The sequence below is a fragment of the Ctenopharyngodon idella genome, chromosome 14 (genome assembly GCF_019924925.1).
Source record: "Ctenopharyngodon idella isolate HZGC_01 chromosome 14, HZGC01, whole genome shotgun sequence".
Taxonomy (NCBI): Eukaryota; Metazoa; Chordata; class Actinopteri; order Cypriniformes; family Xenocyprididae; genus Ctenopharyngodon; species Ctenopharyngodon idella.
The window spans coordinates 16,625,079-16,647,836 of NC_067233.1; the positions used below are offsets into that span (position 1 = coordinate 16,625,079).

At 36.0% G+C, this 22,758-nt stretch overlaps 1 protein-coding gene across 2 annotated transcripts; it reads left to right on the top strand.

Moving 5' to 3' along the window:
• The first annotated feature begins 482 nt into the window (after positions 1 to 482).
• On the top strand, positions 483 to 21,435 carry zgc:154054 (Alpha-1,3-mannosyl-glycoprotein 4-beta-N-acetylglucosaminyltransferase B-like). 2 transcript variants are annotated; one of them, XM_051860068.1, is made up of 15 exons: positions 488 to 849; positions 4,181 to 4,333; positions 4,905 to 5,036; positions 5,330 to 5,463; positions 8,845 to 8,891; positions 9,002 to 9,115; positions 9,198 to 9,273; positions 9,361 to 9,475; positions 11,032 to 11,162; positions 11,262 to 11,369; positions 13,721 to 13,914; positions 15,028 to 15,106; positions 17,650 to 17,725; positions 19,694 to 19,806; positions 21,022 to 21,435. In XM_051860068.1, exons 1-15 carry the CDS (start codon positions 765 to 767, stop codon positions 21,037 to 21,039), a joined length of 1,575 nt encoding a protein of 524 aa, XP_051716028.1. In that variant the 5' UTR covers positions 488 to 764; the 3' UTR covers positions 21,040 to 21,435. The 2 variants fall into 2 exon arrangements, 1 of the variants encoding a protein (XP_051716028.1); XR_007924844.1 differs by lacking the exon at positions 17,650 to 17,725 and having other exon boundaries at positions 483 to 849.
• The last annotated feature ends 1,323 nt before the right edge of the window (positions 21,436 to 22,758 follow it).

The following is a 22,758-nucleotide window of genomic DNA, read 5'->3' on the forward strand; positions in this document are numbered from 1 at the left end:
CCACTAGGTGTCACTTTCCCCACATATAATCCTCCATGAAGCCTCCAGGAATCTCCAGGTCACTCCTATAAATGACCAAACTGTCACCAATAACCTTAAAAATAAATCTTACAAACACATAAGTTAGGCTGGGAGACCAGTTAGACCACCTTGAAGAACAGCTTTGAGAGTCTTGTAAACCATCTTTTATGTATTACACAAAATGTATGTAATTTATGTACATACCATTTATGTAGGCTATATTGTTCCTAAACTCTTTGGTCTTGACATTAATTTTACACAGAATACGGGATTATAGTTGTACTTTTTCAAAACAACTTTAAATTTAAGCAGATACACATAATATTCCCATATCAAAATCTGAGACAGAAATATAGGCATCTAAACAAAATGTGTTAAAATTAACAGTAATCTACTCTACTAGCAGCAGGATCTTCATGAATATGCATCGACCGGATTAATATTCATGAGCTAAACAGGTAGAGGGTGGCACTGCTGCTGTTTAAAAGGTGTGAGCGGATTATTTTGTAACTAAGTTCCTCAATGTCAAGACATCACCTGAAAACGCGTTTCGCAACAACGAATGTAGCTGGTCCGGTTTGGATCTTTTAAAATGACTTTCGTCAAATGGTAAAAATTATTCCAGTTTATCCAGACGCCACGGGAAAGAAACGGCAGCTAACCTTTTCTTAGTGATTCTTGAGGATTTTTCCTTCATAAGAGCGTACGAGTGGTGGTGTTGTATTTCTGAGGAATGAGATGAGATGAGGCCCTGTCATGGCAAACTTTTCATCGTCGCGGTTTTTGTATGTGTGTTGATGTTAACCTCCTGGCACACACCAAAGTCAGGTGAGTGTCATCACCTTATAATGCTGACTGAGTGGATGACTTCTAAATTATTTGGACTGGATATTCGGAATTTGCATTTATTACCAGTTTTTGTTCGCTTGCTTTATGTTTGACAATGTATCTGAATTGACAGTCTGATTGAGCTGTAAATCAATTCTAATGATGCCTTATTTTGGACTTTCTGAGAGATGGAAACCCTGTCATAGATAGATACCTCAACTTTGAAAGTTGTGTAAACAGAAATGTAGCTTATAAATTAAATAAAATAATAAAGAGATACAATCCTGCTCTTTTTAAAGAACACCAAAGTCTTAAATATCTAGTTCAGCATGTTTCATTGGGTTTGAATAGTTTAAACGGGTTAGAGCTATACCCAGACACCAGAACTGATCAAGTTTTTTAATCTAGTAAGGCACTTGTTGCATGCAAATGATGAGTTAGGACTACGTGGTGGAATGTCATATTCCCGTTCGCCAGACACACCCGCATTGCAGGACCTCATTCCATTAATTTCGTTTGTTGTTCGGATCTGATAAATGAAATAAAATTATGTAAACAATACAAATATGATTTTGAAAGTAAGATTCTAAACACTCTATTAGACAAATAATGTTTAATATGTTAATGTCATATATGTGTGTATGTGTATATGTGTGTGTGTGTGTATATATATATATATATATATAGGCAACATTTTTGGGACGCCTGCTTTTACATGCACATGAACTCTAATGACATCCCATTCTTAATCTGTAGGGTTTAGTATGGAGTTGACCCACCCTTTGCAGCTATAACAGCTTCAATTCTTCTAGGAAGGCTTTCCACAAGGTTTAGGAGTGTGTTTATGGGAATTTGTGACCATCTAGAAGCGCATTTGTGAGGTCAGGCAGTGAGGTCAGGCCTGGCTCGCAGTCTCTGCTCTAATTCTTCCCAAAGGTGTTCTTTCGGGTTGAAGTCAGGACTCTGTGCAGGCCAGTCAAGTTCCTCCACACCAAACTCGCTCATCCATGTCTTTATGGACCTTGCTTTGTGCACTGGTGCGCAGTCATGTTGGAACAGGAAGGGGCCATCCCCAAACTGTTCCCACAAAGTTGGGAGCATGAAATTGTCCAAAATGTTTTGGTATGCTGAAGCATTAAGAGTTCCTTTCACTGGAACTAAGGGGCCAAGCCCAACTCCTGAAAAGCAACCCCACACCATAATCCCCCCTCCACCAAACTTTACACTTGGCACAATGCAGTCAGGCAAGTACCGTTCTCCTGACAACCACCAAACCCAGACTTGTCCATTGGATTGCCAGACAGAGAAGCGTGATTCGTCACTCCAGAGAGCACGTCTCCACTGCTCTAGAGTCCAGTGGCGGCGTGCTTTACACCACTGCATCCAATGCTTTGCATTGCACTTGGTGATGTAAGGCTTGGATGCAGCTGCTCGGCCATGGAAATCCATTCCATGACGCTCTCTACGCACTGTTCTTGAGCTAATCTGAAGGCCACACGAAGTTTGGAGGTCTGTAGCTATTGACTCTGCAGAAAGTTGGCGACTTCTGCGCACTGTGCGCCTCAGCATGCGCTGACTCCGCTCTGATTTTACATGGCCTACCACTTCATGGCTGAGTTGCTGTTGTTCCCAGTTGCTTCCACTTTATGATACCACTAACAGTTGACCGTGGAATATTTAGTAGTGAGGAAATTTCACAAATGGACTCATTGCACAGGTGGCAACCTATCACGGTACCACGCTTGAATTCACTGAGCTCCTGAGAGCGACTCATTCTTTCACAAATGTTTGTAGAAGCAGTCTGCATGCCTAGGTGCTTAATTTTATACACCTGTGGCCATGGAAGTGATTGGAACACCTGAATTCAATGATTTGGAGGGGTGTCCCAATACTTTTGGCAATATAGTGTATATATGCATATATATATATATATAATATATATACACACACATATGGGTCATTGACGAATAAGGGTTTTAAAAGTGTAAAAAACCGCTTAATAAGTTTTCAAGAAATTTCGGTTTTACCGAATGACACTTTTGGTTATACCGAATGACGATATTTTCAAACAATGCTAACAGGCTGATATCTAGCTAGCTAGCTAGCTACCTAGCAGAAGGACAATCAAACATTTTGGCTGCGTCCGAAAACTGGAAAATGCTGCCTTTGGAGGACACATTTCAAGGTAGGAAGGCATCAAGGCATGTCTGAATCCAATGTTAACTTCACTTCCTGTTTCCTGAGATGCCTTCATCTAATCGATTTTTGAAGGCAGCAAAGATGTATCCTTCGCTGCCTTTGATATCCTACAATCCTGTGCGTTCCATTCTGTGACAGTTGAGCTAGAAAAATAAAGATGGCATCCGAAAGTTGCGTTTGCTGGTCAGTTTGTGTAAATGTACGTTTTTGACCAACATTTTCCACTTTTGATGTCATTTCTAGTTAAAAGAGAGTTAGTTACTTTGCTTCAGGACCATGTGGTCCTTTGCAGGTGTCTGAATGATGTCACATCCTGTCACATGATATTGACCCCATGACTTGATCCAAAATGGTCCATTTATATTGGTTACTCTGAATGAAATTCATTTTTCTGGACATTCATTCTCATAACAAAGCAACGATTTCTACACATAATTTTAATACCATTTTGCACTATGTTGATATATGATGTTATAAAATCATGCCAGAATAAAAAATAAATACATTTATTAAATTTTAAGATATTTAATCGCAAATGAAGTGGCTCTATTGGCCTTTGGACGGTTAAACCGAATGACCTTTTGACGCTTCAAAATCTTAAAAATCCCTTTATATGTGCAAAATATAATTAAAACCTTTTGGATTTATTAAAAGAGATCTAGTTGTACTACCTTACATACTTTGGATGTCATATCTTTTTTTTTTTTTATTATTATTAAGGCCTTTGGACAAAAAAATGACCCGTCACGTCATTGACCCATATACATACATATATGTGTGTGTGTGTGTGTGTGTGTGTGTATATATATATATATGCCAAACAACAAAGTGCAGCAAGGCAAAGAGGAACTTTTGAGCATATGCCATCTGTAGCAGCATTTATTAGACACTACAGACTTCCTTAAACTAAAAACTTCCTTAAAAGATAAAGTTATATGGCATAGTTGGTTTGAAAGAATTCCTCTTTTTTTTTTTTTTTTTTTTTTTTTGCGGAAAGCCAAAGGAAGCATGCAGCTTGGAGTGTCTGTGTCTGTGTGTGTCTGTGTCTGTGTCTGTGTGTGTGTGTGTGTGTGTGTGTGTCCCATTTATTTCCATTATAATTTCCATAATATGATGTTCTACTATGCTCTAGATAAATTGCCATTGCAGCTGAATTCGATCTATGAGAGGTTACTGAGGGCAGAACAACGCGGGGAGGTCATATCACAAGAGCTGCTTAAAGTGCTGAGTCACCTACAAAACCGCAGCAGTGCTCTATCTAATCTCTCAATCAGCAACTCCTCAGGTGAGTCCAAGCCTCTTGCATGACACGACAGCCACGACACAGTTCCTCAACAACCGTCCATACCGCCGTGATGAATACGATCCTCAATTGGATGGAACTGGAATAAATACTTTGAATGTTGCGATCCTGTCGGACTTATGATAGCTACCTGAATCGTAACAAAGCACTGTTGGCCAGAGGAGAACTGGCCCCCCGACTAAGCCTGGTTTCTCCCAAGGTTTTTTTCTCCATTTAAACACCTATTTGCCACTTGTCTGCCACCTGATGTCACCTGATGGAGTTTGGGTTCCTTGCCGCTGTTGCCTTTGGCTTGCTTAGTTGGGGACACTTGACATTTGACTTGACATTTCATATTCAACAGTGCTTTGATCTGCCTGCATTGACACTATTCTTTTAAGAGCTGCTGTGCAGCCAAATAATGTACCAGTTATCAATGTAAAGCTGCTTTGACACAATCAACATTGTAAAAAGCGCTATATAAATAAAGGTGACTTGACTTGACTTGACAAGCACTTTTCCTTCTGTAATATTTGTGTTCGTTTGTTCGTTCAGTATTTTATCTGCCTTTCAGCTGTTTTAGAAGAGAGAGTCCTTCGACGCTTGTTGCCTTCACAGCCTAATGCCCTCATCTATTTGCCTCACCTGAAAGAGTACGAGGATAGTCTGAAACCCATCGTGCACCTGGGGCAGCAGCGCACTGGAGGTCTGTCTCTTTGCGATTGTATAATTGCAGTGCTTGCAAGTTGCAATGCAGCAATTTAATTTGATTTAAACAATGTCTTATGCCCGGTTTTCACAGACAAGGCTTTGTTTAAGTCAGGATTAGGCCTTAGTTCAATTGAGACATTTAAGTAGCTTTTATAAATGTTTTTGAGAAAAAAACATTACTGGTGTGGATCTTGAGACAAAACAATGGCACTGATATTTTTTTTTGTTTTATCACTGTAATGCAATCTCCATAGGCTGACATAAGCTGACTGTTAACTGTTTCCGCAGTGTCTCTGGTGTTAGGAGTGCCCACCGTGCAAAGGCTGAAGCAGAGTTATCTAGTGAACACACTCCAGTCCCTCTTATATGACCTTTCAACTGCCGAGAGGAAAGATATTGTCATTGTAGTCTTTGTTGCCGAGGTAACCCTTGACTTTTGCTCTTTGTTCTCTTTATCTTAATATTATTTTATTGGTCTGGTAAAACTACATTGACCTTTATAGTATTATCATCTCATTCCTCTTAACCTCTCTGTTTCCTTTGGTTTTATGTTCTTTTTCTGTTTTCTGTAGTTTAAATACTTTAAAGTTTTGAAACAGATTTCAAACATTAAACATTATAAATATATATATCTTTGATAAAGCTGTGAATGAAGAAGACCCCAAAGATAGTTATGTAGCCGTTAGCTTTGAGGCTGTCAATATGCTAGTAAACATTATTAATTGACAGTATTGCTCTTTTGGGAAAACAAATCTAAATATTGATCAAATCTTGCACTGTTGTATACATCACCAAATGTATCACCAAAATTCTTTACAAAAAAAGTCATAAAAAGGCATCTTTGCCTTGGCTGAGCTGAACTAATGTGAATTTGTAGGCACAATTAATAATAAAAGTTGTAGCTGTGCTAAAAATATGTCCAAGTGTGCTTAAATATTCTTCTTGGGTTCCGAACAGAACTTAACTTAATTTTATTAAATTTTATCTCTGCTCTTCTCTTTTTTTGGTGCACTTTTTTCCTCCTTTCATCTTTTGGCCTTGTTCGTTAAATATGTGATTTGGTGTGTTGATTCTTAAAGGGTTAGTTCACCCAGAAATTAAATTTCTGTCATTAATTACTCACACTCATGTCGTTCCACATCCATAAGACCTTTGTTCATCTTCAGAACACAAATTAAGATATTTTTGATGAAATCCGAGAGTTTTTTTTTAATCCCCCATAGAAAGCAATGTAATTACCACATTCAAGGTCCAGAAAACATCATTAAAATAGTCAACGTGACTGCAGTGGTTCAACCTTAATGTTATGAAGCGACGAGAATACTTTTTGTGCGCAAAAACAAAAAAATAATGACTTTATTCAACAATTCCTTCTCTCCTGTCATTCTCCTATGCTATTTATGTTCAGTGCTTCCAGGTTTTATGTCAGAACGCCGGCTTAGTATTGGCCAACGCTGTACACATGAGCAGCACGACACATACATGTGATGCTGACGCAGGAGCCGGCCAAGCGCTGAAAGTAAACAGTGTAAGAGAATGACGCGAAAAAAAGAATTGTTGAATAAATTCATTATTTTTGTTTTGTTTTTGCCCACAAAAAGTGTTCTCGTCGCTTCATAACATTAAGGTTGAACCACGTTGACTATTTTAATGATGTCTTTACTACCTTTCTGGACCTTGAATGTGGTCCTTATGTTGCTTTCTATGGGGGATTAAAAAACCTCTCGGATTTCATTAAAAATATCTTAATTTGTGTTTCGAAGATGAACAAAGGTATTACGGCTGTGGAACGACATGAGGGTGAGTACTTAATGACAGAAATTTCATTTTTGAGTAAACTAACCCTTTAAAGGAACACTCCACTTTTTTTGAAAATAGGCTCATTTTCCAACTCCCCTAGAGTTAAACAGTTGAGTTTTATCATTTTCGAATCCATTCAGCCGATCTCCGGGTCTGGCAGTACCACTTTTAGCATAGCTTAGCATAGTTCATTGAATCTGATTAGACCGTTAGCATCTCGCTCAAAAATGACCAAAGAGTTTCGATATTTTTCCTAGTTAAAACTTGACTCTTCTGTAGTTACATTGTGTACTAAGACCGACGGAAAATGAAAAGTTGCGATTTTCTAGACCAATATGACTAGGAACTATACTCTCATTCTGGCGTAATAATCAAGGAACTTTGCTGCCGTACCATGGGTGCAGCAGGTGCAATGATATATCACGCAACATCTCTCACAAATACCATGGTCGCAAGGCACTCTCCCTGTGTAAGCAGGGGGTCACAGGCGCTGCGTAATATCATTGCGCCTGCTGCACCCATGGTACGGCAGCAAAGTTCCTTGATTATTGCGCCGGAATGAGAGTATAGTTCCTAGCCATATCGGCCTAGAAAATCGCAACTTTTCATTTTCCGTCGGTCTTAGTACACGATGTAACTACAGAAGAGTCAAGTTTTAAATAGGAAAAATATCGAAACTCTTTGGTCATTTTTGAGCGAGATGCTAACGGTCTAATCAGATTCAATGAACTATGCTAAGCTATGCTAAAAGTGGTTCCGCCAGACCCGGAGATCGGCTGAATGGATTCGAAAATGGTAAAACTCAACTGTTTAACTCTAGGGGAGTTGGAAAATGAGCCTATTTTCAAAAAAAGTAGAGTGTTCCTTTAATTCTTGACTTTGAACTTTATTTGAATTAATACACTTAATAATTATTAACAATATACACTACCATTCAAAAGTTTGGACTCAGTAAATTAGTTTTTTGTAAGAAGTCTCTTCTGCTCACCAAGGCTGCATTTATTTGATCAAAAATACAGTGAAAAACAGTAACATTGTGAAATATTATTACAATTTAAAATAGGTATTTTCTATTTTCATAAATTTTAAATTGCAATTTATTCCTGTGACGGCAAAGCTGAATTTTCAGTATCATTACTCCAGTCTTCAATGTCACATGATCCTTCAGAAATTTGTCTAATATGCTGATTTGTGTGTTATATTCCCTGGCTTTGTTTCATGTGTTTTATTAGACTTTTAGTTTGCATTTTACTATGTTCCCTGTCTTGTGTACCATTTTTGTAGTCCTTTTGTAGTTTTTCTAGTTAATTAGTTCTGTGATCAATCACAGTAGGGCTGGGCGATTTGGCAAAAAAAATAAAATCTAAATTTTTTTTCAGAACGATTGACTGATTTCGATTTTTTTTTTTGTTTGTTTGTTTTTTTTGTTTGTTTTGTTTAACTAGTCAATTTAAAAACTTAACTACAATATGATTCCAGTAACATTCTCTTTATTAACCATCTGGTTAAAAAAGTTCTATTCCAAGTCACAGGTGTGTCTTGTGTTTGCCTATTACCCTTCTAGTATTTAAACCTCAGTGTTTCTTGTGTTCCATGTCGAGTCTTGTCCTACATGGATGCTATGTTTGGTGCACTTATTCGGTTCCTTGGTTCCTTGGTTCCTTGGTTCTATGTTCTCTGTGTTGGGTTTGTTAATATGCTTATTCTTTTATTAAACTCACTGCATTTGGATCCAATTCTCCTTTGTTTTTGAGTTCACCCCTTTGTAACAGTTTGGTGCTCAAGAACCATTTCTTATTATTATCAATGTTGAAAACAGTTGTGCTGCTTAATGTTTTGGATTTTTTTATGAATAGAAAGTAAAAAAAACAGCATTTATTTGGAATAGAAATCTTTTGTAACCATTATAAATGTCTTTACTGTCATTTTGATCAGTTTAATGCATTTGAATGGTGCTGTTTTATTGTTCTTTTCATTGATATGCATTTTCATATTTCTCTCAGACAAATGCAACTTTTGTGAATGCTGTTGTACAGAGTGTACAGACCAAGTGAGTGTTTCCTTAAAAACTCCTCTGTTTCATTAGAGATGTTTCATCTTTCTATAAGCTCACTGTGCAAGTAACTGATTGCAAGTCCTTGTGTATTTTACTCTTTGTAGTCTCCCAGATGCTGTCAGTTCTGGAATCATAGAGGTGATCTCTCCATCTCCTCACTTTTACCCAGACTTCAGTCACCTGAAGGAAACTTTTGGAGACCCCAAGGAGCGAGTCAGGTTAGAGATTCTCCTGTACTGTTGGGCAAATATTGTAAGTAAGGCTCCAGTTAATGTGAAGCATTTGTTTTGTCGGTCACAGATGGAGGACCAAGCAGAACCTTGACTACAGTTTTCTCATGCTGTATGCACAACTTAAGGGCACATACTACCTCCAGGTAATGCCAAAACACCGCTATACGACTTATTGATAGCTCTATGTTTCATTGCTTTTATCAGTCTGCTTTTTTGCATATGTGTTTCAGCTAGAAGATGATATTGTAGCAAAGCAAGGATTCTTTGAGTCCATAAAAAAATATTTAGAACAGGTGATTTCCGAAGAGTGGCTTTTCCTGGAGTTTTCCCAGCTGGGATTCATTGGTCAGTGTCTGATCCTCTCCGTTCATTAATGTCCTGTCCCGTTCTCTTCTCTCTCACTATTTCTGTTTTTTCAGTTGTTTCATTCATGCACTGATTTGATATTTGAACACCTGAACCATTGAACACCTGGTTCATTATAAAATAGTTATAAACCATTATCAATGCAAATTTATAGTCTTTACATTTATAGTGTAATAAGTTATCTTTTAGGCAGCGGCTATTTGCACTGTGCAAATTGCAATAGATGCTATTTACACTAAGTGACAATAGCAGCATTTTCTTAGCGATATGCTATTTACACTAGTGAAAATAGCAATATATTATATTTACACTAAGTGACGATAATAAATTCTATTTACACTAAGTGACAATAGCAGCATTTTCTTAGCGATATGCTATTTACACTAGTGAAAATAGCAATATATTATATTTACACTAAGTGACGATAATAAATTCTATTTACACTAAGTGACAATAGCAGCATTTTCTTAGCGATATGCTATTTACACTAGGTGAAAATAGCGATAGATTCTATTTACACCATGTAAATTTTTTCATTTCTTTGCAATAAGAGTAAATAGTAATTAGATGCTATCTATACTTTAAATTGGCAGATACTATTTGCACCTCAGTATTTTTGTACATTAACAGGATGCAATAATATCATTATAATATCATGTACATTAACAGGATGAAATAATATTGTAGGATTCTCTTATCTCATTGTTATTTATAACAATGACAATAAAGAACTTGAATGAACTTAAAATATCATAGAGTGTAAATTTTTATATTTATTAAAATTATTAAATGGATGCTGCCTTATTGGGAAAACAAAAACCCTCCCTACACCTTCCCCTAACCCTACCAAATAAACACTTTTAATATTATTAAACACTTGTTCACAGTTTATTTCCACTTTTAGAACATTATTTCCATTTTTATTGAAAATAAATGCAAGCTCTACAAAAGGTGGATTCGAACCAGCATCAGTTGCGTTATAAGCCAGGTTTGTGAAACTTACTTGCTACTGCTGCGCCACTGAAGATTTTAAACCAGACATTGGTGGGCGGAGCAAGTGTAAATAGTGTTTGCCAACAAGGGATGCTATTTGCACTTAATGTAAATAGACACTCCATATCTTTTATTAGTCAGTGTCAAGGGGGTCAGAAAAGGAAAGGAAATATAAGCCCCCTTGGTTAAATAACAAACACAACTACTGCTAGAATTTGCTTATTGACATATTTGCACTTAAAAGAACAGCTCAGTTTACATACTTTTGATTATTTAAATAGTTTCTTGAATCAATCAGGGGTACGTTTCCCAAATGCATCGTTAGCCAACTTTGGTCGCAAGTTCCGTTGAACTTCCAATTGGAACTTCCGACCATAGTTGTCTTTGTGAAACACAGCCCAGGTTTTTTCATCCTAGCATCAGGTTTGAAGGAACATTGCTTGTCTTTCAGCTCCATATATACTGTTTACGATGATCAAATGTGTGATACTATTTGTGTCCTAGGTTGAACTTAAGCATATCGCTGATTTTTCATATTCTAGGCAAGCTTTTTCACTCATCAGATCTGCCAATGATTGTGGAGTTCATCCTGATGTTCCACAAAGACAAGCCGATCGATTGGCTGCTTGATCACATCCTGTGGGTTAAAGTGTGTAACCCGGAGAGAGACTCAGTAAGTTTGGGTATAATATTTATTTTGTTTTGGTTGGTTTTTTGTATGAGATTGATGTAAGGCATTTCTTTGTTTATTGTTATAATTCTTTGCACTTAGAAACACTGCAATGATGAGAAGGCCCGACTGAAGAGAACTTACAAACCCTCCTTGTTTCAGCATGTCGGTTTGCATTCCTCACTGCCCGGTAAAATACAAAGCCTAAAGGTAATTTAAATTTCCAATTCCTTGTATAAAGCTTGCATATATGTGTATATATGCTAGGGTTCAGTTTCAGTGAATTAAAGGGGTCATGAACTGCGTTGTTTTATTGTTTTATAATGTTTCCTGTGGTGCACTTATAATGTTAGTATGCTTTTTACATCAAAAATGGTCATAATTTAAAAATAAAAGGTATTTTTCCTACCCCTCTTATTTGAACGCTCTGTTTTAAGAGGCGAGTCTGCTGTGAGACTTTAGTGTAAACACCCACTGCTGTGATTGGCTAACATCTTTCCATTTGAGTATTACTCTCTCGAAAACCTTTAGCATGTTTTACTATTGCAGCTCTCAAGGTTAACTAGGTTAATGATGCTATGATGAAGTAGGTGTTGATTTCTTCTGAGGAGGTGGGGTTTCACCTATCTATAGATCGGCACATTCCAGGATCAGTTGTTCGCTGGCCTTGGTGAAAATAAAAGCTTTTATTGGACTAACAAGGAGGTTTTCATTTCTGAAACTTACAGGATTTTCTTATAGTACGTACGATGACCTCTTATACATCAAAAGCTTAAGGAAAAGTTGATTTTTCAATTCATGACCCCTTTAAAATTAAAACTTAAACCATAAAAAACATTTTTGTTACTTAAAATAAAATAAATGTTAACTGAAATTTAAAAAAGGCACTATTTCTCATTTAGTTTAACTTGATGTACTAAAATAACTAAATAAAAATGAATAAAAACCATCCAACAGTAGTATAGGGCTGTAGGTGTAGACAACAGCTTATCTACATTGCAAACATGAAATTTACATTATTTATATTAGCATGCTTTTCCATAGTGACTTTCGAGTCACAGCTCAAGTGATTCATCTTAAAGGTGAAGTGTGTTATTTCTGCTGTGCCAATGACACTAAAAGGTTTTTATTATTTTTCATAATATTATTTTGTTTTCTAGAATTCAGTCAAAAATGTTGGAAAATTGATAAATGGATGATTCAGCTGCGGGTACCATCTTCAAATTCATTTGGCACGACCCTCACAGTGCATTATGGGTATTCACTAACCTTTGAGTGTAGATCGGTTGGACACTCGTTATTGAGGTGCATTGTGGATTGAATGAGTGCGCTTGATAACGTCCACTATGGTTTCAGACGCCACTACAAATGGCTGTCCCCTCAAATAGTGCCCCATTTAAAGGGTATAGGCAGTGATTTTGGACACAGCCCTCGAGACCCACTGTACTGCAAAGTTTATATTCAGTCTGCTTCAGCTCACCTGCATGTGATTTTTCAAGGGATCCTGAAGAGCTTGATTAGCTGGTTTAGGTGTGTTTGTTTAAAGTTGGAACTAAACTCTGTAGGACATCTGATTTTAACGTGAAAAGGCATTACACACTTCACCTTTAAAGAGACGGTACCATTAAAAGTAAATAGCAATACATTATTCTGAATGAGTCCAGAAAAAATAGTACAAGCTAGAATAAATTGTTTTTGACTTGGTTTCCTGTACACTTCACTATGTAGAGCATTCTAAATAGCTCACTAGATTCCATTTCAGTTAGCATGCTTAGAAGCAAAGACTATACAATAATACAAGACGTGTCACTCGTATTGTTTTGAATGGGAGAAAGTGCAACACGCAATATGGTGGAATAAGTCCCGCCTTCTAAATAAGATCCAATCGCCGATTGGTAAATTGTAAAATGCCATTAGAAGCTCCGGTTCTTATAGAAACAGTCAGACGCGCGCCTTCGAAATGGAGTATGAGGTCTCTGCGGAACAAAATTGGCCTTTTCTGTATTTGTGAGTGTTTTCAAACTGGTGGGTGTTTATATATCATGCAATGAAAATGATCCCCTTCACCCGACCCCACCCCTAAACCTTACCCACACTCTGACGTGGGCAAATCAGGTAACACTCTCAAAAACGCCCCTCTGTTTCATTACTCATTACTGTCCTGCAGAGACCTGTACTTGCCGAAATGAGGCACAAGAGATGTGCATTTAGGACTGCACATGCACATTAGCTTGATCCAGCCTGAAAAATACCGTTTTTTTTTTTTTTTTCATGATTTGAGCGTTTAGAAACTAAATTTATGAGACAGTTGTTGTTAGATTTCATTGGTGATTTCAAATATGAAATTTAATCGAAAGCTTGGCAAACAGTTTGGGAGAATTTGATGTTTCCCCATTCAAAGAGATAGAAGCTGCACCGAAAGGCATTTCAAAGATGGTGCAGAGTGAAATGACTTGTCTTAAAGGGACTTTGTTAGAAGGCAGCTGCATGTGTTGACAATATACAGCAAGACAGTTTTGGAACAGAGCTTACGTTTTCATCTATATTTTTGTCATTTGCAGGATAAAAACTTTGGGAATCAGGTGCTGTTTAAAGGCCACAATAACCCATCTGCAGAAATCAGCAGCAGTCTGGAGACCTATCAGTCTCACTCGCTGGAGAGAGCTTACTACGGACAGGACTTCTTCTGGGGCCTCACACCCAAAAGTGGAGATTATATCCTCATCACTTTTACCAAACCTCAAGCTGTCAAAGGGTGAGACACCAGCAAATGACATTTATTTTATGAGTAAACATAAGTTCACACTAGTACAGGCAATTTTGCTAAAGTTCTACTTTGTATTTTCTACTCTTAAAGAGAGAGTTCAACCAAAATTGAAAATTTGTTCATCATTTACTCACCCTAATGTTGTTTCAAACCTGTATGACTTTCTTTCTTTTGTGGAACACAAAAGATATTTAGAAAAATGTCTCTGAGGTTTTTTTGTTGTTGTTGTTTTTAATTCAGTGGAGTTCAGTGTTGTTCAAAATCTTCTTTTTGTTCTGCAGAAAAAAACAAGCCTTACAGGTACATTTTTTGGGGTAAACTATCCCTTTATCTGTGTGTGGCTATCTAGATATCGAGGACCTTGTAGTATCTATTGTAAATATCTCTTTATTTGGAAATGTAAAAATAGAAGTAAAAACCCAGTGGCAGTGTAAATGTATCCAGCTGTCTGCTCAAGTGCTTTTATATAAAAGTAAGTTTGCCCTGCTGAAAAAAATGTGAGCCAGTGGCTTGTTTCAGCTCCTCTGAGCAGGATATTCTATACAGCCCATGTTTGTTCAGGAGTTGAATACACGGTGATGGCAATCTTTTTAAATTCCACTTAAGCACACATATAAGAGTTAATTTGATGCCATTTTAGAGCTTCCCACAACTAAGTTAGAATCTAAAGTTTAGTTGCGATTTGGCGTGGCCTTGTCAGGAAATTTGAACTTTCTAAGTACCTGAAAATTTGTAGGTAATGGGTGCATCTGTCACATGATGAAGAGTGACATAATGAGCCCAGAGAAATTCCAGGCTGTTTAAACAAATATAAAAGATAGGGAAACAATGGATTGTTTAAATTGTACACATAACTTAACTGCATTAAACAAAGCCACCTGTTCATTTAGTACATCTCGTAACCTCCTAATCCACAGTCATCAGTGAATTTTAAAGATATCTTCCGGGTTGGTTAAATGATAGTTAAACTTTCTCAACAGAATCTTTGGCATGAGAAAAATTTTGACTCTACAAAAATGGATGTGTTAACACAAATGGACTTACAATGAAACTACCATTGACTGATTTAACATATTCATATTTTTTCCCACTCATTTCCAGGTACCTTTTTCGATCTGGCAATATTGAGACAAATGGTGACCGGTTTTACAACACAACAGTGGAGGTGCTCCCTACTAATGTAAGTGTCATGCCAACACCTTTTCTGTCAAGTTACCAAAATAACACTCAAAAGTGACAGATATGCTTTTGGCAAATAATGTCCAACAGTTGGGTTCAGGAAGAAAAACTAATTTAAACAAAAAGAAAGAAATGAAAACATCTCTTCTGCTCACCAAGGCTGCATTTATTTGATGAAAATACAGTAAAAACAGTAATATTGTGAAATATTATTATAATTTAAAATAAATGTTTTCTATTTTTATATTTTTTACAATGTAATTTATTGCTGTGATGCAAAGCTGAATTTTCAGCATCATTACTCCAGTCCTCAGTGTCACATGATCCTTCAGAAATCATTCTAATATTATGATTTGATGCTAAAGAAACATTTCTTATTATCAATGTTAAAAACAGTTTTCTGTGAAATATTTTAGTGGAAAACGTGATGTATTATTTTCAGGATCGAAAGTTCGAAAGAACAGCATTAATTTGAAATAGAAATCTTTTGTAACATTATGTCACTTTTGATCATTTTAATGCATTCATCCTTAATAAAAGTATTAATTTAATTCAAGAAAAATCCTACTGGACGGTTTAAACTTTTCAAGATAACCCAAGATAGACCATGAAGCCATCAATATAAATAAACATTAATTATTAATAGCAAGTGAAGGACTACCCATGAATACTGAAGAGAAAGATCCACCAATCAAGAAACAAATCAGGACAAAAGAGTTCAGCGGTGACCGCCCTATGGTGGCCGAGAGAGCTCAATGTGCTGCAACTGAAGAAAACGCATGCAATTAGAAAAAACACCAGTAAATTAAGAAAATATCTTCATCAGTTTGACAACACATGTGCTGCAAATAATCATAACACAGCCAAATACAGAAACACGCTGTAAATACTCCCAACGCACATACGATCAGGATGGTAAAATAAACAAAAAAAAACTCACCTTTCAGGTCATCGACAACACCACTGATGAGTAGATATTGAACAATATGCGGTCCCAGCTAGGTTCGTCACTTGTCGGGGTCCCCTTGAAACATTTTCATTGTGGTCTGTGCTAATTGCAACTTGTTTCATTGTGTTTGGTTGCGTTGTGAGTATTTGCAGCATGTGTTGTCAAACTGATGAAGATGTTTGTTTTTTTTAAATTTGCTGGTGTTTTCTTCAGCTGAGCTCTCTTGGCCACTCCCATGAAACATTGCACATAACAAAATTGAGTCTTTCTACAATAGTTTTATATTGTGTTGTTTTATTTGATTACATCATTCACTGTGATTCATGGGACTGTAATTAATTTCCTCATAAAAGATGTTAAGCATACAGGCCTGGTTTCACAGACATGGGCTTAGATAAAGCCAGGATTAGGCCTCAGTTCAATTAGGACATTTAAGTAATTTTTTAAAATGTGCCTTAGAAAAAACATTACTGGTGTGCATCTTGAGAAAAAAAAAAATGTCACTGACATATTTTACATGTCCGTACAAGTTGCTTTCAGTTTCAGTTGCTTTAAGTTCAGTTTCAGCTCAAACATGCATTTTAGTCTGGGACTAGGCTTAAAGAGTTAGTTCACGCAAAAAATTAAATTTCTGTCATTAAGTACTCACCTAAGATATTGTTGATGAAATCCAAGAGTTTTTTTATCCCCAATTGAGAGCAACATAATTGCCGTCATTCAAGGTCTAAAAAGGCAGTAAAGACATCATTAAAATAGTCAACGTGACTACAGTGTACTACAAATGCACACAAAATGATTCTCGTCGCTTCATAACATTAAGGTTGAATCCTTGCAGTCACGTTGACTATTTTAACAATGTCTTTCGTACTTTTCTGGACCTTGAATGACGGTAATTACTTTGCTTTCTATGGGGGATAAAAAAAAACCTCTTGGATTTCATCAAAAATATTTATTTTATTAATATTAATTTGTGTTCAGAAGATGAATGAAGGTCTTGTGGGTTTGGAACGACATGAGGGTGAGTAATTAATGACAGAAATTTCAGTTTAGGGTGAACTAACCCTTTAAGCCTCGTCTGTGAAACTAGGCAATAGTCTTTTATTTTAAGTTCACTTTTTTGTTGTTGTTGTTGTTGTTGTAGTTGTTTATCTCAGTGCTGGCTGGTTGGTTTGCTTTATTAAAGAGTTTTTTTTGTTTTTTGTTTTTAATCCCTTAAATTCTTTGAAATCCCTTAAATACCAGTGCCTCATAAAAATGGGCGGTTTTCAGTTTGTGTTCAGTCTATGTTGTTGTTTGTGTATGATTATAAGGTCACACAGTAGCTGTAGACATTGCATTGTATGTTGGGACACATGTTATTACACCCTTTATCTCTGTGTACATTTGTCTTCATTTGCTTGCAGTGATGGAGCCTTGCTCCTTTGCTTGCTAGCCACCCATCTAAACTCAAAACCTTAACTCAACTCTTAACTCAAACCTGCTAGATTAGGATTTTTCTACATATTTCCTGTTATGTTACAGACATCTTTTTTTATTTTTATTAATTTGCACTGAAGTAAAAAGTGCTGACAGGTACATATCTGCCTGTTTTACAGAATTCTGTGAAAGAGAAGGTGGCGAGAGGAGAAATATCCTGCTGTAAACCCTCATCCAATGGCTTTGTTGAGATAGGTACACAACCATCATTGATTTCCTCTTTCTTTTCTTTCCTATTTTTCTGTCGCTCATTTGTAAGAGTTTGCATAAATACAAGAAGTGCACTCATTTGTTTGTCAGTGAACCCAGTATGTCAAAAGTAATACTTTGATGCGTAGTAAAAATGTAATTATACTAGTTAGATATGAGTGTTATCAAGCTAGCTGTGATGATAATTACGATTATTACAGGAAACTCCAAAAAGAGTTGCTCAGCCAGTTTTGTTAACGCACGTCTGTTAACACAAGCTGTAGGGTTGGGTATCAAGAACTGGTTCTTACTCAAAACTGGTTCAGTTTTTTTTTTTTTTTTTCTCATAATAGTGCACAATTCATGACGTCCTGTTTCATTAACAGTTCTTGAATGTCTGCATTTTTTTTCTGCATTGCCTGGAGCACTGAGTGTAATGAAGCTATGACAGTGTGTTTCCTGAACCGATAATAAATCTACAGTGCTTGGCAAAAGAAATGATTTTGTTTTTTAGCTGACTTGTGCTTGCAATCTTGAGAGAAAATGAAAGAGAAAGAAACGCCGTGAAATAAATTGGCAACTCTTATTTCTATTGAATTGTCCTTATCAGTAGCCAACAACACGCCTACAGTGTAGTCCAATTCAAAATGAATGAGCCATTTTTTAATGAATGAATAAATCGGTTTGAATTATTCTAATGTTTCACTTATTTAAGCAGAGTGATTCTCACTCACTGAAATGCAAGTCACTACTTTTGTCATGTTTAAATGAAAAAAGAACTTTCAGTGTGTAATTACACTACCATTAAAAAATTTTTTTGGGAAAAAATGATTACTTTTATTCAGCAAGCATGCACTAAATTTATCGAAAATGGCAGTAAAAAAATTTAAAAATATTAAAAAAGATTTCTATTTCAAATAAATGCTATATTTTCTATTCATTAAAGAATCCTGGAAAAAAAAATACATCATGGTTTCCATAAAAATAAGCAGCACAACAGTTTTCAACATCGATGATAATCAGAAATGTTTCTTGAGCACCAAATCAGCATATTAGAATGATTCATGTGACACTGAAGACTGGAGTAATGATGCTGAAAATTCAGCTTTGCCATCAGGAATAAATTTCATTTTAAAATATATTCAAATAGAAAATGCTTATTTTAAATTTTAATACTATTTCACAATATTACAGTTTTTATTGTAGTTTTGTCACGTGACATGCGTTTTCGGCAGTGTAGTGTAGACGGAGATTGTTTCTAAAACGCTGTGGAAACGCCAGTGTTGCCAATTTAGGGATTTTGTCACTAGATTTAGTGACTTCACCACCCCTTTTGAGACTTTTTTTCAAAAGTTCAGGGACAAATCTAACAACTTCTTGGACAAACCTTATCTAGATTCTTATTTGCTGACTGATCTATATTCATATTTATATAGATCGATGAATTTGCCATTATGATGTCATCTAGTGACATTTAGCTACCAGTTTTAGCTTTCAATTGAAAGCAATTGGCAACACTGAGTGTAGACGAGGATTGTTTTCATTTTAAAACGCTGTTTTAAAACAAAAACGCACTAGTGTAAACGGGGCCTAAGAACCAGCTAGATTTCTTGAGTATCGACTACTGAAATGTTGGTTTCATGGCAACATGGGTTATTGATTTGTTTATCAAATTTAATGATTCAACAGCCACAACGTATTTTACGACTAAATGATCAAACAAGGTTATCAGACTCTATTTGTCGCTAACTGATCTGAAACGTGAGCGAGGATCTATGTGCGTGTCTGTAAAACACACACTCGTTTTGATTTCATCCCTTCGGACAAACCACAGTAAGAAATGTGAGCTCAAAAAGTAGTTATGTAAAATGTGAGGACAATGTCTGGGATCAAGCCCTTTTCATGTAATGTAAATTGAAAGAGTCAAAGGTTTCTGTGTACTTTGTGATGAGACAATGTTAACAATGTTTGTAGGTTCTTTCAAGAATGGAGTGGCTGAGGGAGAAGTGGATGGAGCACTAGAAGAATTATCGGCCATGAGACTCCTGGTTCACTCTGATTCTGATGTCTGGGTTCTTCTCAGTGAGGTGAACCACATTCATATCATTTATATATAACCTTTAGAAAAACAGGCCTCACTTAATTGGGAAGGGCTTGAGCTAACAATCACTTAATTCAGAGAAAGGCATGCTCATTATGAGTAATGCATAACACTATTACACAGAAATGCAGACCCAACCCAATTTTGTTGACATTTCTCCAGAGAAATACACAATGGAAACTGGTTCGTTAGCACGTATATGTTTGTGAGGTTTTTCTCCCTTACAGTAAAATCAAAACGTAAGCAAGAGGTCACAAATCATCTGTGTGACAAACAATTCTGGTCAAGTTCTCGTAGGGTTTGTTAGGGTTGTTCATTGGGTCTATCATTATAGTGTAATGCTAAGATAATTTAGCATACTCCAGCTCGTCATTTCCTTAAAATTTCATAGCATTAGAAACTAAGGACTCTTAATATGGTGTTTCAGTAGATTATCATTATCATTCACACTTTGGCAGAAATGGCCACGATTGTTTTTATGCTTTTGGTCCACACATTCAGAAAAATTCTGTGATCAAAACTTATTTTATTGTAATAACCATTTTATGCGTGATTTTGCCCAGTCCTTTTTGAGTTTCAACATATTTCTCTCAGTTTTCCTTAATTTCTTGCATTTATATAAGCACAGAAACTTGAATCAAGTCAAACTGCCAAAATTGTACACCTGCTAAGTTGCATTTTTATTGTTAATTTAACTTTTTTTCCATTAAATCTGTTAACAAAGGTGCGATAAAACTTATAAAAATGTTGGTTTTTAGTTTGATCTTTGCAGAGTTTAACATGAGCAAACATGTAATTTAACCAAGAGTACAAGATATATATTTTTTTACAACAGAAAAGGAAGTTGTCTGTTAAGAGATGCAACCCAACAACGCTTAACTGACAGAACAAGCATCTCTGTCATCAGTTCTCTGTAGCCTACTCTAATTTGCATACGTTTTGCAATACTTGGAAATTCATTGGTCGTATTTCATCAGATGGATTGAAATGATTGTGAAGATGATGATATATCAGAAAACTTCTCCATTTTGGTCACTATTAGTCACCATTTTATTGACATTTTAGTTGTTTGTAACTGTACCAAGTCCTTAACATTTAAAAAGCCTTTTTGAGAAAGTCTCTGCCAGTTTCAATAGCCTTGTTTTCAGCTGTGACACAGTATCTAAGGTTTGCTTAAAAGTCACCTCTCTCTCTTTGACAGATATTTATTAAAGTTTGATGAGCTGAGGAGAGAGGAGAAATTAGAGCCACATGGTAACCTGTATCACCTCCTGCCGTGAACAACAGCGCACACTGCTGGTCTGGAAAGGAACCTTCCTATACTTGAATTATTGTGATTACTCTGTGCCATGTTGCGGTTCAACATAAAATACCAAATTACAGGACGTTTCCTAATCAATGGTTATTTACACTGTTTTTTGTTTGTTTTACACTGTCATTTGTTTGTATTCCATGAAGTTTTTGTTTGGTTGATTTTTATTTTTGTCTAAATTATTTTAGTTATTTAAATTCATTATTTTGTGTTGCAAAAACAACTTGAAGGGACCACACACACGAGATCTGATTGTTAAATTATTGAAAAAAATTAAATGTCAATAAATGGCAGTAATACCAACTGTTTTCTAATGGCATCATATGTGCTTTTCTGCTGATATAATATTCTTGCTTAATTTTTTATTTTTTTTAATTTCTGCTTCACTAGCATCAAGTGGAATTGCAAAGATAAGAACACTTTTTAAAAAATATTTACATTTTTATTTTTTAAAAACTCTCCCCGTCTTCCATTGGTCATATAAACATATAGTCCCGCCCAGTGCTATTGCATCAGACTAATTGGGTGATTGATTGCACTAACAGTGTTATTTTAGTTTTATTATAGTTTTTAATTTGTTTAATTTCTAGTCATTTCACTGTGCTTTTGTAATTTTTTTTTTTTGTTTGTTTTTTTAAATATTACTATTTAGGTTTCATTTATTTTTATTTCAGTTTTAGTTAGTTTGTTTGTTGTTTTCAGTTAATTTTAGTGCTTCAACTTAAAAGGTTAGTTCACCCAAAAATGAAAATTCTGTCATTAATTACTCACCCTTATGGCGTTCCACACCCGTAAGACCTTCGTTCGTCTTCGGAACACAAATAGTGTATATATAGTTATATAGTGATGGCCGATTTCAAAACACTGCTTCAGGAAGCTTCGGAGCATTATGAATCAGCGTGTCGAATCAGCGGTTCGGAGCGCCAAAGTGACGTGATTTCAGCAGTTGGGCGGTTTGACACGCGATTCAAATCATGATTCGACACGCTGATTCATAAAGCTCTGAAGCTTTTCTGAAGCGTTTTGAAATCGGCCATCACTATAATAAGTTGTTATTTTGTTTTTTTTGGCGCACCAAAAATATTCTTGTCGCTTTATAATATTAATATTGAACCACTGTACTCACATGAACTGATTTAAATACGTTTTTAGTACATTAATGGATCTTGAGAGAGGAAATGTCATTGCTGGCTATGGAGTCCTCACTGAGCCATCGGATTTCAACAAAAATATCTTAATTTGTGTTCTGAAGATTAACGAAGGTCTTAAGGGTGTGGAACGGCATGAGGGTGAGTAATAAATGACATTATTTTCATTTTTGGGTGAACTAACCCTTTAAACTTGTTTCAGTTTATTGCCAAGGCAACATTTCTAATTTTTCACTAAGTAAGTTTTTTCAAATAATATTTAAATTTCATTTTATGAAATATTTATTTCAGTTAACAGAAATGAATCAAACTGGGAAACTGAAATGTACACATTTCAGTTTTAATCTTGGGCTTGCTGTAGGTAATCACTCCAACATATTGGTTACTGCATAGTTAAACACTAGACTGTTTGTCCTTCCGTACACCTTTGGTGACCCTGTGAAAGATGAAGACACACATTCAGATGCAGATTCGCGAT